Source organism: Nerophis ophidion, linkage group LG06 (genome assembly GCF_033978795.1).
Source record: "Nerophis ophidion isolate RoL-2023_Sa linkage group LG06, RoL_Noph_v1.0, whole genome shotgun sequence".
NCBI classification, from domain to species: Eukaryota; Metazoa; Chordata; class Actinopteri; order Syngnathiformes; family Syngnathidae; genus Nerophis; species Nerophis ophidion.
Window position 1 is genome coordinate 45,219,237 of NC_084616.1, and position 13,278 is coordinate 45,232,514.

Below are 13,278 nucleotides of genomic sequence, written 5' to 3' on the forward strand. Positions count from 1 at the left end.
ATTGAAAAATATAATTTTCTGTTCCGTCAACTGTCAATTCTGAGTATGAATTGCTAATTATGCAGTCCGATATTCGTAGCTGCCCTCCCAGAGTCCTTGTTGGACTGGCTGAAATATTGAAAGTTTGTCACCTTGAGATAGTATGAATCACAATATAAACCAGATACATTTTTTTCTCATTTGGCAGAAGACTTGGGGAAATAAATTATATTTCAACACTATAATGAAATTGGACAATTTTGCCTTAGTTGTTACTTGCCGGGATCAAATAGGTTTTTACTCTGTTTGAGTGAAATGCATTTATAATGTTATGCAGTCTCTTTTAGTCAGTCGACAGTCCTCTACAATTAACACTTACACTCTAACAGCCAAAGCCTTAAAACCCATTTTGGAAACACGGTTTAGCCAAGACAATTAGCACATAATTGCCAAAATATGTATTTTCTTTGACATCTCATGTCATTTTGACCGAGGCACCAGAGCTGACATGCTCAGTTGTGCTTAGTTTATCAAACTGGTAGAAAAAGAACTGTATCCCAAGTGCAAACAAACATTTTCCCAATATGCATAATTGACTTGCGTTCGAACATCTAACATAAAAACTAAATTATTTTTTTAGTCATAGTTCAATGTAAAATATGCCTCAAAATGGTCACTCTAAACCATCTAAGAGAGAAACTCCACAAGTTTGTTTTTGTATTTGTGCCACCACTGAAGGAGGAAACGTGTTAGAATAACCGAAAATTGTATATATTGTGGCACTTTTTGGAGCATTCAGTTGCATGTAAAATTAATTAATCCCAGCAATATCTATAAAACATCCCTTGGCTGACAGTATCTCTGTAAATGTCTTCTTATTTTCTAAGTTGCTTTGTTTTCAGGTTTCTTTAAAGGGGTAATTACAGTAATATTACTGTGTTTTACTGGCAAACCTTGATTTTCATTTGTAATCTGTTTAAAAATCCATCCATCCATTTTCTACCGCTTATTCCCTTTTGGGGTCACGGGGGGTGCTGGCGCCTATCTCAGCTACAATCGGGCGGAAGGCGGGGTACACCCTGGACAAGTCGCCACCTCATCGCAGGGCCAACACAGATAGACTGTTTAAAAATGTTTGACAAAAATCGAACCGTACGACAACTGAAGCAATTGTCCAAATAAATAATTATGTCAAATCAATTATGATGTTGCAGACACAATAGTATCAACAAAAAATGCATGTTAGAAGGTAGCGGTAGGAATCTTCGGCCACTTCACGATTCGATTACAATTCAGCAGCTACGATTCGATTAAAAATCGATTATCGATGAATTTTTAATTTATGTTTATTGTTTACAGTTTCACTTTTTTTTCCGTTTCACTAAATATGTGTTTATCACTTGCAACTTTTAAAAACAGTGCATTTGTAACGAGAAAATTCCCATCACATTTATTAAGTTACTTTACTTTAAGTACTTTAGCATTACCTTAATTACAATAAATAATTTACTTAAATTACAATAAATAAATTGATTATTTATGTTTACTAATCGATTTTTAAATAATTCATGTCCAAATTGTGATGCATCTAAAAATCAATTTCCTCCCCATATAAATCAAGTTTTTACATGCAGAAAACAGGGCAGCACAGTGGAAGATGGGTTAGTGCGTCTGCCTCACAATATAAAGGTCCTGAGTAGTCCTGGGTTCAATCCCTGGCTCGGGATCTTTCTGTGTGGAGTTTGCATGTCCTCCCCGTGACTGCGTGGGTTCCCTCCAGGTACTCCGGCTTCCTCCGACTTCCAAAGACATGCACCTGGGGATAGGTTGATTGGCAACACTAAATTGGCGCTAGTATGTGAATGTGAGTGTGAAAGTTGTCTGTCTATATGTGTTGGCCCTGTGATAAGGTGGCGACTTGTCCAGGGTGTACACCGCCTTCCGCCCGATTGTAGCTGAGATAGGCACCAGCGCCCCCCCGCAACCCCAAAAAAGGGAATAAGCGGTTAAAAATGGATGGATGGATGCAGAAAACAATAATAATTAATTATAAATTAAATGGATACATTAACATTTACCATTATTTTTACCTATTTTGAAGAATCTTGTTGATATCGTACTTTGCTAAAAAAAAATGTGGTAAATTTCATAGTGTTTTTCAATTTTCTGTACCAAAATGCTTGCAATTGCAACTTTGATGGCCCCATGGTGGACTATCCTAAAGCCGTACTAAAAAAAAGCTAAAATATTGCAAATAGATTTCACCCTGAGTTAGGGGCCAGGCCAGAGAGTGAGGGCCACACAGAACATAGGCTGTTGGTCTATTACTGTGCTTGGAATGAAGGTAAGGGAAGGGATAAGGTTCATCATCCCACGTATTAATAGGATGCTATATGTAAGTGGGGTTATGTGACTCACCTCTCGGACAAAAATGACTATGACCAAGGCCTGCAAAGAAGGTAAAGGGATTGATGTGGTTATAAATTACTCCACGGCGCCACCTAGTCGAGGTCTTGCCTACTTTGTCATCAGTAGGGCGATAAAAGCACGGAAATGAGAGCAGTATCTCTTTTTTTTAATACATAAATGAATATGCTATGAGATTGTATACTATTTTCAAACAGTTGTATCAAACTACAAAATATAAAGCACAATCACAAACTTATTAAACATGCTGATGTCATGCTCCACTTGTTAGTGTTCCATTCACCCCCTTCTACGTGTTATACGACCTATATTTTTTTGTAAATCTGTTATCCAAAACCTAATTATTCTCAAAGACCCTTGCAGGGAAACATGTTCACCTTTTACCCAAAATATTTTAGTCTCCAATTTTTATAATTGACTGTCCTGCCGAGAGGTCTTGACCCATACTGTCCAGGAGTGCCAGAATTGGAGAAATTGATTTAATAAAAGAGACTTACTGCCTCTTTGCCCTTAAAAAATGCCAGAAGAATATGAGGCTGTGAAAATAGAGCTATAAATAACCTGACGAGCAATGGGTTTTCCTTTTAAATAAATACCGATCAGGTTTATGTTGAAAGACAATAGAAAACGTAGTCCAGATATGCAGTTTACAGTATTTATAGCTGTAATATCGAGGTGCCAGCACCGTAATTTCATGCCCCAATGAGAATGGCAAGGTCAAAGCAAATGCTTTGGCTGAGCATCTGCTAATACTGTGACTCATAAACAGGCACTACGTGTATCAGGTGCACCAAATAATACAGTATAATGAAATACAAAATAGCTTTCCAATATTGTTCTTTTTTATGGTGTCATCATTAGGTGTAATTTATGTCTTAAAGATTCATATCCCCATGGTTCGATCTGAAATGGAGGTCTAAGGGTCATTCCACAGGTTTTGGAACCTCTAATACATTTCACAAACCCTTTTTCGTCTTTCCTTTTATATGTAAAGCAATGTTTTCTTTTTTTGGGGATCTAAGAGTGCTTTCATTTGGGCTTTTGTATTCAATCCACTTATCAAAAAATCAGAACAAGACATTTTTTCAAGCTTTACTTTATGCAGAAACAGCTTGAGGAATTGTACTTTTTTTCTTTAATCTGGTGATTAAAAAACAGCTTTAATTTCCTGTAAAAACAGCATAACAGAGCATCCATCAAAATGTGCATTCATTAAACTTCATTATAGACATTGCACAAGGTGATAAAAAGAACCTAAGGCCTACAATATTTTTGTTTCTTGTTATTTGATAAATCTCAGAGCCTTGCTTGTCCTACTCAATAGGGTGCCACCATGTAGTCTTCTGTGGTCAGATGAGTCAGGAGTCCAGGGACACATGATTGCTTTTTTGATACTGCAGTCCGACACAAACTCAGAACATCATGCTCGCCACTTCCTGGCACTCAGGACCTTCTGTAGACTACTACAGAAGGTTCTGGATGCTGTGGGGCTGTCTTGGTTTGAAAGACTCTGCAACATTGCGTGGACATCGGGGCTGCACCTCTACTGGATGCTGTGGGGCTGTCTTGGTTTGAAAGACTCTGCAACATTGCGTGGACATCGGGGCTGCACCTCTAGATTGGCAGACCGGGGTGGTCGTTCTTCTCTTTGAGAAGGGAAACCCAATTATTGTGGGATCACATTCCTCAGGCTTCCCGGTAAGGTCTATTCAGGTGTACGGAGAGGAGGCTACGCCAGATAGTCGAACCTCGGTTTTAGTAGGAACAGTGTTGTTTTCGTCCTGGTCGTGGATGTCGACCAGCTCTATAGTCTCGGCAGGGTCCTTGAGGGTGCATTGGAGTTTGCACAACTGGTCTACATGTGTTTTGTGGACATGGAGAAGGCATTGGATCGTGTACCATGGGAAGTCCTGTGGAGAGTGCTCAGAGTATGGGGTATTGGAATGTCTGATTGTGGCGGTCCACTCTCTGTATGATCAATGTCAGAGCTTGGTCCCCAGTAAGTCGGACCCATTTCCAGTCAGGGTAGGGTTCCGCTAAGGCTGCCCTTTGTAAACGATTCTGTTCATCACTTTTATGGACATAATTTCTAGGCGCAGTCAAGGCGTTGAGGGGATCCGGTTTGGTGGCTGCAGGACTAGGTCTCTGCTTTTTGCAGATGATGTTGTCCTGATGGCTTCATCTGGCCAGGATCTTCAGCTCTCACAGGATCGGTTTTCAGCTGAGTGTGAAGCGACTGGGATGGGAATCAGCACCTCCAAGTTCTCGCCCGCAAAAGGGTGGAGTACCATCTCCGGGTTAGGGAGGAAATTGTGAAGGTCTTCCTCTTCCCTTACCGGTTTCCAGCGGACCAGTGTGACCAAAAAACCTTCAGACGTTGTTCTTTTAACAGGAGAGTTTTTAATTTTTCGTTTTTTGTCGTTTTCAAAGTTCGTCTTTTTGCTTTTCAGCAATCTGGTTTGTTTATCAAAGTTTCTGCTTTGCTTTTTCAGCAATCTAGTTTTTCTATCAAAAGTTCCTTCTTTGCTTTTCAGCCTCTCGGTCTCTCCTGCTCCCACGATCTTCTCCCCTCATGGTCTCCGGTGCTGCTAATAAAGAGAACAGGTGATTAGATAACTCGTTCCAGCTTAGATTATCCACTCACCTGTTGGCTGCTTCATGGCCGGCTCCTGCACACACCCTGCCTGCAGGGAACGCGTGACCACCCCCCTCTCCACATGCCTCCACTGCCAGACTCAGGCCGGACACTCATCGAAGCGCTGGTACCCTGCAACGTACAAGCCGAGGAGATGAGATAGCCCCGTTTTCCCCCCCTTGTTGTGTGTCTTTGGGTGCGGGTGTGTGTGCTTTGACATTGTTTTTCTGAGTGGCAAACCTGCTCTCTGGTTTCGGGTGGCTTGGCCGTGCGTGATAGCTGCTCCAGGGACGTCCCTTCCGGCGGTGTGAGTCATCGACGGGGTGCTGGGGTAGGCCTTTCGGCCGCCTCCTTCTGGACAGCCGGGTGGTCCACCGCCAGTTTTACAGCCATCGTCACGTCCTGGGGGCTGTGGTACTTCACCCATGCGGAGGTCCTGGCCGGGATGGCATCGATAAACTGCTCGAGGACAATCAACTCGAACATCTTTCTATCTATTTTGCCCATTTGGTTGTAGCCACCGGGTGGCCGCGTCCCTCAGCTGTTGCGCCAACACAAACGGGCGGTCATCTGGGTAACAACCTCAGAGCTCGGAATCTCCGCAGGTGGGCTTCTGGACTGCTGCCGACCCGATCCAGAATGGAGCGGCGCAGGTTTGGGTACTGCATCTGGGCGGCCGCTGGTAGACTCAAAGCCGCCTGCTCCGCCTCCCCCGCCAGGAGTGGGAGCAGCTTCACTCCCCACTCCTCCTCCGGCCACCGGCACGCTGTTGCCATTGCTTCGAACACATCAAGGTATGCTTGAGGGTCCTCCCCCTCCACCATGCGCTGCATGGACGTCGACGCCCCTGTACCTGCGTTTGCTCTGTCCATTAGGGATTGCAGTAGTTGGGTATGGTGCTGGCTCGCCGCTGACAACTTGGCCAGCACTAGTCCGAGCGCCTCCAGGAGGGTTGTGGTGGACATCTTTTTGGTCCGTTTTAGTTGGGCGCCAGTTGTGAAGGTCTTCCTCTTCCCTTACGGGTTGTAGCGGACCAGTGTGACCACAACACCTTGAGACGTTGGTCTTTAACAGGAGAGTTTTTAATTTTTTCGTTTGTTGTCGTTTTCAAAGTTTGTCTTTTTGCTTTTCAGCAATCTGGTTTGTTTGTCAAAGTTTTTTCTTTGCTTTCACAGCAATCTAGTTTTTCTATCAAAAGTTCCTTTTTTGCTTTTCAGCCTATCGGTCTCTCCTGCTCCCACGATCTTCTCCCCTCTTTGTCTCCGGTGCTGCTAAAAAAGGGAACAGGTGATTAGATAACTCGTTCCAGCTGAGATTATCTACTCACCTGTTGGCTGCTTCATGGCCGGCTCCTGCACACTACCCGCCCGCAGGGAACGCGGGACCACACCCTTCTCCACAGAGATCTTTCCCCAAGTGGAGGAGTTCAAGTACCTCGGAACATTTTTCACTAGTGAGGGAAGAGTGGATCGTGAGATAGACAGGCGGATTGGTGTGGCATCTTCAGTAATGCGGATGCTGTATCGATCAGTTGTGGTGAAGGAGCTGAGCCGGAAGGCAAAGCTCTCAATTTACCGGTCAATCTACGTTTCCATCCTCACCTATGGTCCTGAACTTTGGGTTATGATCAAAAGGACCTAACGGGCCGAAATGACTTTCCTCCGCCAGGTGGTGGGGCTCTCCCTTAGAGATAGGGTGAGAAGCTATGTCGTCTGGGAGGAGCTCAAAGTAAAGCCGCTGCTTCTCCACATCCAGAGGAGCCAGATGAGGTGGTTCGGGCATCTGGTGAGGATGCCACCTGAACGCCTCTCTAGGGACTTGCTTAGGCCACGTCCAACCGGTAGAAGACCACGGGGAAGACTCAGGACACATTGGGAAGACTATGTCTTCCGGCTGGCCTGGACGCTTCGGGATCCCCCGGGAGGAGCTGGACAAAATGGCTCGGGAGAGGGAAGTCTGAGCCTCTCTGCTTAGTCTGCTGCCCCCGCGACCCGACCTCGGATAAGAGGAAGAAGATAGATGAATGGATGGATTCAAGAATTTTGAGGCAATTTATTGTTTTCCGTAGTTTCAATTGTTGGATATCCCTATCTATGAAATAAATTACCTGAAATATTGTAGGTTTTAAAACAAGAAAAGGTCATAGTGGTATATAGCAGCTGACCAAGGCTCACACTCCCAATATAGTCTAATTACTTTGAATGCTCTAACACATGGAATTGAATTGGACGTTCCATTACTATTATTATCATTATTATTATTATTATTATTATTATTATTATTTTGTTCCTGCACACACACATACTGGTATCATTTTATAAGTCAGTGTTGAATTAATTTTCAAAGATGTACTGTTTCTATACATAATTGTACTGTAGTAGTAAGTACAATTGACAAAGATAATTAAAGAATTAAGGTGGTGACTTGTCCAGGGTGTACTTCCACCCGAATGCAGCTGAGATAGGCTCCAGCGACCCCAAAAGGGACGAGCGGTAGAAAATGGATGGATGGACTATCATTTGATTGATTGATTGATTGAAACTTTTATTAGTAGATTGCACAGTTCAGTACATATTTCATACAATTGACCACTAAATGGTAACACCCGAATAAGTTTTTCAACTTGTTTAAGTCGGGGTCCACGTTGATCAATTCATGGTACAAATATATACTATCAGCATAATACAGTTATAATACCAGCCGTTTTTTTGTCAAGAAAATAAAAATAATAAAATGTGTAGATTTGTCTACATTCAGATTGAAAGTTGCTCGATGTTCATGTTCTGTTCATCACTGTTTTCCGGGCCTGACTATGGTAAATGTATTGGGGAATTATTAATCATAAATAATTTATTTTCATAATTGGCACAAAGAAAACATATTTTTGACCAATTAAATATGTTTTTTAATATTATAAAAGCTCCCTAAACATGAAATAACACCCACATGGTCGCATTTACACTCATTTAATCAAATATATTAAAGCGACCTGAGGTTGCGCCAGTTGTGGCCAGGACTCTTAACAGCACGCTCTGATTGTTTTGGTCTTATCTAGTGCTCACTATTACCAAATTATCGTTTAGCGTTTATTCAGCCATGTTTATGCTTTAAAAATACTTAATTTAGGCCAAAAAATGTGTAGCATAAGCTTTAAAAAAAGAAATTCACACAACTTTGAAGCGTGATGTACCAAGGGACAACTGTCTCAATAATGCGTTTCATCACTGAATTTGAAAACAAATATACACAATAAAATGTTTCAATATCTCTACTCTACTTAAAGAGCGGTTAGGTAATTGCTCTCCATCTTGCCCTTTTTTTTACCAGATTGTACATGGTTCCTAAGGTAAATGATTTCCCCACAAGAGGCTGCTTATTAGAAGGAGTTTATTGATTGTAGCAGTCTTGTTACTGCACACAAAGAGTGGCATTTCTCCCACTGGGCTGGATGTCTCTGTTTTTGAAGCTGGATGAAGTTTGTAGTGCTGCTGTCTTTTGCTGCAATCGTCTTAAATCTAACTTTTTAGCATGCAGTCACTTGTTTTATGTCTGTTGTACAAAGCCAAACCAGTTCCAAACCCATGACGATACTATTCCTTTCTCGTGAGAAAACGTCTTGCTCTTGTTAATGGTAGCAGTAGCCATATTGTTGCTATGTGTATATCTCAGCTAAAGAAACAATGTGAATAGGGGGTTTTGAAAGCTGCTGGAGACATAGCTCTGCTATTAATTAAAAAAAAAAAAAAAAAAAGTTTTTTTAATAGTCAAAACAAAGAACTTAAATTAATTGATACATCGGTGTGAGATATGTTGTTGATTTTTTTATCGACTATAAAACAAACAATAAAATATTTTATATTGTATTTGAAAACATTTGAACCATCAATTGAAACTACAAGGTCTTTCCAAATGCTTAAAGGTTCACTTTAAGGGTGGTATAGCTCGGTTGGTAGAGCGGCCGTGCCAGCAACTTGAGGGTTGCAGGTTCGATCCCCACTTTCGCCGTCGTAGTCACTGCCATTGTGTCCTTGGGCAAGACACTTTACCCGCTTGCTCCCAGTGCCACCCACACTGGTTTGAATGTAAAAATTAGATATTGTGTTTCACTATGTAAAGCGCTTTGAGTCACTAGAGAAAAAGCGCTATTTAAATATAATTCACTTCACTTCACTTTATTACTGATTGATTGATTGATTACTACTTTTCTATCAGTTTGCGCAATCATAAAGAAAAAGAAGAAGCGCTTGTCATGGCCAACTATATTTTGAACATTCTGTGTTATACAGTTATTCAAAAGTTTATCAAGTTACAATGGTCAATCTTTGTTTAGACTTAAGTGTTCATTGAAATTCGACCTACCATACATCAATGGGGACACAGAGCCTGGATACGTCCCTTTCTTCCCACAAAAGATGATGTTCATATTAGATTTTTTTTTCTCCTCCGCTCTGATTCTCCGTCAGGGAGCCCTTTGCAATTTAATCAAAACTAAAATCATTAAAAAGATCTGAAGATTAAATTATATTGGCATTTGCAAATGTATGTAATACATTTACATTACAATGAAGAAATTAAAATAATGCATTTTAGCGGTCTGGGGTGGATGAAATTTACACATGGGAAATATAACAAGGAGAAGTGGACAGAGTTATTTTCTTTGCCTTTGGTGGCAGTTAATAGGCTTGCAGAGTTTCAGATTTCATTGGAGTGAAGCTTCGCACATTGTCTCTCTTAAGCTAAAACTCCCCAAGGAATTTTTTTTAATTATTAAATGAAAACACAGTCTTAAAGCTTGTAGTCAGTAAAATAGAATGAGTTCACATTCATATATGTTCTCAAAGATTAATGGGGAGAATTGAAAGTTTGAATGTCTGTATTATGATAGCAAAGGTGCCATTTTTATGTTCCGCGATAAGATGTATAGCGAGCCACCAGACCCTCATGAGTTTCTTAAAAGTCTTAACTGATTGCAGGGTTGACGGATGAGGAGGTAGACCTGGCCATCCAGCGCACGGGGAGCACAGAAGAAATCCTGCCTTTTAGAAGTGTCGGGGCTCCACATCCACTTAACTCAACTCACTTGGCCACTGTTTCTCACAGTGAGTACACAACTCATTTTTTATCCCCTAAATGGTGCAAAATTATACACAACATAAATGCAAAATTATGAGGCATGGGCATTTTTCAGCTTTGTCCTTAAGTATATCCTTTTTCATCCCCCAATCGATGCATAGTCATACAGACCAGAAATGCAAAGAAGGAATGCAGTATTTTTCAGCTTTATCGTAAAGTTTTTTTACCAAGTCATGCATAGATATTAATGACACAATCTGGCTGAATGCAGAAGCCTTTTTGAAGGTTAGTGGGACTGTTTGGCCTCACTGTAGGTTCAAGTTTGCATGGCAGTTTGCTGGATCTTTTTGGATACTAATCAACATATTCCAACATTAGCCCTGAGAGAGGTTTTGGACCATGGAAATATGGAATTGTACAGCACAGGCCCATGACGTCTACCCCTGTGTTTGAAACGGTTCCACCCTAGCAAGACCACACAAAGCAACCAGTATCTTTATTACCTCAAGGGGTTATGAATGTTGTCTACTGATTTTCCAATGCAGAATAAAGTCAGTGTAATACCTAACCCATATGACAATGATTCCAGATGTATTCCACCCTCATTTATTACCACACTGTCCTTGACTCCCTCGGCATCTCATGTTTTGTAATGAAAGTGATGTTGATGGGATGGCCATGTAGTTAGGTGGACTCGCGGCTCTACGTCCATAGTGGGGGTTTTATATCAAAATGGCTGTAAGGGAGCTGCATAATGAGGTGAGAGCGGGGAGTCTTGTATGGGGGGTCATGCCGAAAAGAGAGGGCTACCTCCCTGTGATGTCCTTGTTATAGGGACAGTGCATGGGGACCCGCATCCATCTCTGTCGAAGTAATGGATACTCTGATCTCTATTTCCATGTGGTAGAAGGACAGGAAGGCCTCCACTGAACCCAATAAATTTGAGAGGAGATTGGAAAACCGGGGGATGAAGTCAACTGTTCCCCAGCTTAAGTGACCAAATAAAAAAAGCAAGATGGCAGAGTGGAAGTGCCAGAGAAAAATGTAGAGGCAGAGAAAGATCGGAAAGTCCTAAAGGGGAGGAGGGTGGGCGGCAGGTGAAGACCTCATGTGATGCAGTGAGTCTTGTTCAGGGTCAACCACCTATGTCAAGGACTCTTACGCCTTTCAGGAGCACAGTATTGCAAGACAGGTGACAGTCTATCGCAGCCATAATGTTGATGAAGACCCAAATTTATGTGGTTACCAAATGAATGTTGGGGAATAATTCAAACATTTTCGATAGGGAAGGTTATAGGTTCATCACTAAATGATGCAGTAACAATAAAACATGCCCTTGTGTGAAAAGAATACCATTCACCTTGAAACTATATACTACATACAATTTGACACTGGGTTTTTCATTTGCTCTGCATGCCAAACAGTTATATAGTCCCAGTAAAAACATCCAATTAGGTGAAATTCTGAATACAGTAGAATAGCTGTATTGAATTCATGAGGCCCACGGTATTGTGCCACCCAGTTAAATGAAACCGAATAAACAGGTGTTTAATATCTACAAGAACTGTCTTTTGTTTACTGACATTTTCGGGTATAGGTAATTTCCAGTTTGACAGACAGTTGGCCTACCCTCATGACAGCTTGCATGATGACACAGTTTCACAGTATCAGTCACTCAGCAAAACAGTCAAACAATGACAAAAGTCTGATATACAGTACATTCTTAGACTCGAAAGGTAAAATAATAATATAATGGGTACAAAAAAAGAAACGGCTATGGCTGTTAAAAACAATGGGAAGTACATCCAACATGTTCGAGTAAAGCGGTGTCAGACATTCATGGAAATTATCTCACAGTGTGTCTGCCTCTCATTGTCTATTAACAAACTAACCAATGGGAGGCGAGTGCACCATAAAAATGTCATGAATTAGGAAAAAAAGGTGAAGCCAGTCACTAAGTTTGTAAGAATATATGTATAGTATGTATGTGGGAGGTTGCAACTAAGGTTACTATGATCCCTTACATGTAAAACACATTTATTATCACCAACCATTTGACACCATTGCTAAGTTTTGTTTGACCTTTTGATTCTGTGCAGGATGTGAAGTGTTTTCCAACATCACGGCCATGCAAAGCACATGTAAACATCAGTAACTCCCTACTCCCTGCTAGGTCACTATAGTAGACAGACTACAGTGAAAAAACACAAGTAATAGAGACACCTTTTTTGTTTCTGACACGCTCACATAAACCTAGCTTATGCTGCTGTGTCAAGGCGCCACCGTACGCTACGCCGGCTCGCTTCTTGCCCTCCAATCCCACATGCTAGCTGGATGTTGATGTTCTCCTTTGATTAGATCAACATTTAAATTAAATTGACTGTTGTAATTATTAGATTCGATTCAGTTCCGATAACCCTCCACATCTCTCTTCACATTTTTTGTGAAGCACATAGATGCATAATCCTGCCTTAAACACAATTGTTTACACACTTGATTAACATCCATCCATCCATCCATCCATCCATTTTCTACTGCTTATTCCCTTTTGGGGTCGCGGGGGGCGCTGGCGCCTATCTCAGCTACAATCGGGCGGGAGGCGGTGTACACCCTGGACAAGTCGCCACCTCATTGCAGTACTCTGCACTAATAAATGATAATAAAAGATGGTGAATAAAACTCTTCAGATTTACAGTCTCGCTCTACTCCACGATGCAAAGGTAGAGCCATTTATGAACAACACTCAGAAACGCTGTCGTTGAGAAATGTTGTTCTTAAAGTGGTGGACAATTTGCTCACGCATTTCTTCACTAAGTGGTGACCCTCGCCCCATCCTTGTTTGTGAATGACTGCGCATTCCAGGGAAGCTGCTTTTATACCCACCGTGGCACCCAACTGTTCCTAATTAGCTTGTTCACCTGTGGGATGTTCCAAATAAGTGTTTGATGAGCATTCCTCAACTTTCTCAGTCTTTTTTGCCACCTGTGCCAGCTTTTTTTAATCATGTTGCAGGCATCAAATTCCAAATGAGCTAATATTTGCAAAAAATAACTAAGTTTATCAGGTCGAAGGTTAAGTATCTTGTCTTTGCAGTCTATTCAATTGAATACAGGTTGAAAAGGATTTGCAAATCATTGTATTATGTTTTTATTTACGATTTACAC

The 13,278-nt window shown here is 41.4% G+C and overlaps 1 protein-coding gene across 3 annotated transcripts in view; it reads left to right on the forward strand.

Moving 5' to 3' along the window:
• The window catches only part of pex14 (peroxisomal biogenesis factor 14), a 146,370-nt gene that overhangs the window by 80,836 nt on the left and 52,256 nt on the right, over nucleotides 1-13,278 (forward strand). For 2 of the 3 annotated variants that reach the window (XM_061903875.1, XM_061903876.1), the window contains exon 4: nucleotides 10,015-10,140. The exons of the other annotated variant lie outside the window; for it this stretch is intronic. In XM_061903875.1, coding sequence (XP_061759859.1) covers nucleotides 10,015-10,140 — 126 coding nt within the window. The remainder of the gene's footprint in view (nucleotides 1-10,014; nucleotides 10,141-13,278) is intronic. 3 annotated transcript variants of the gene reach the window in all.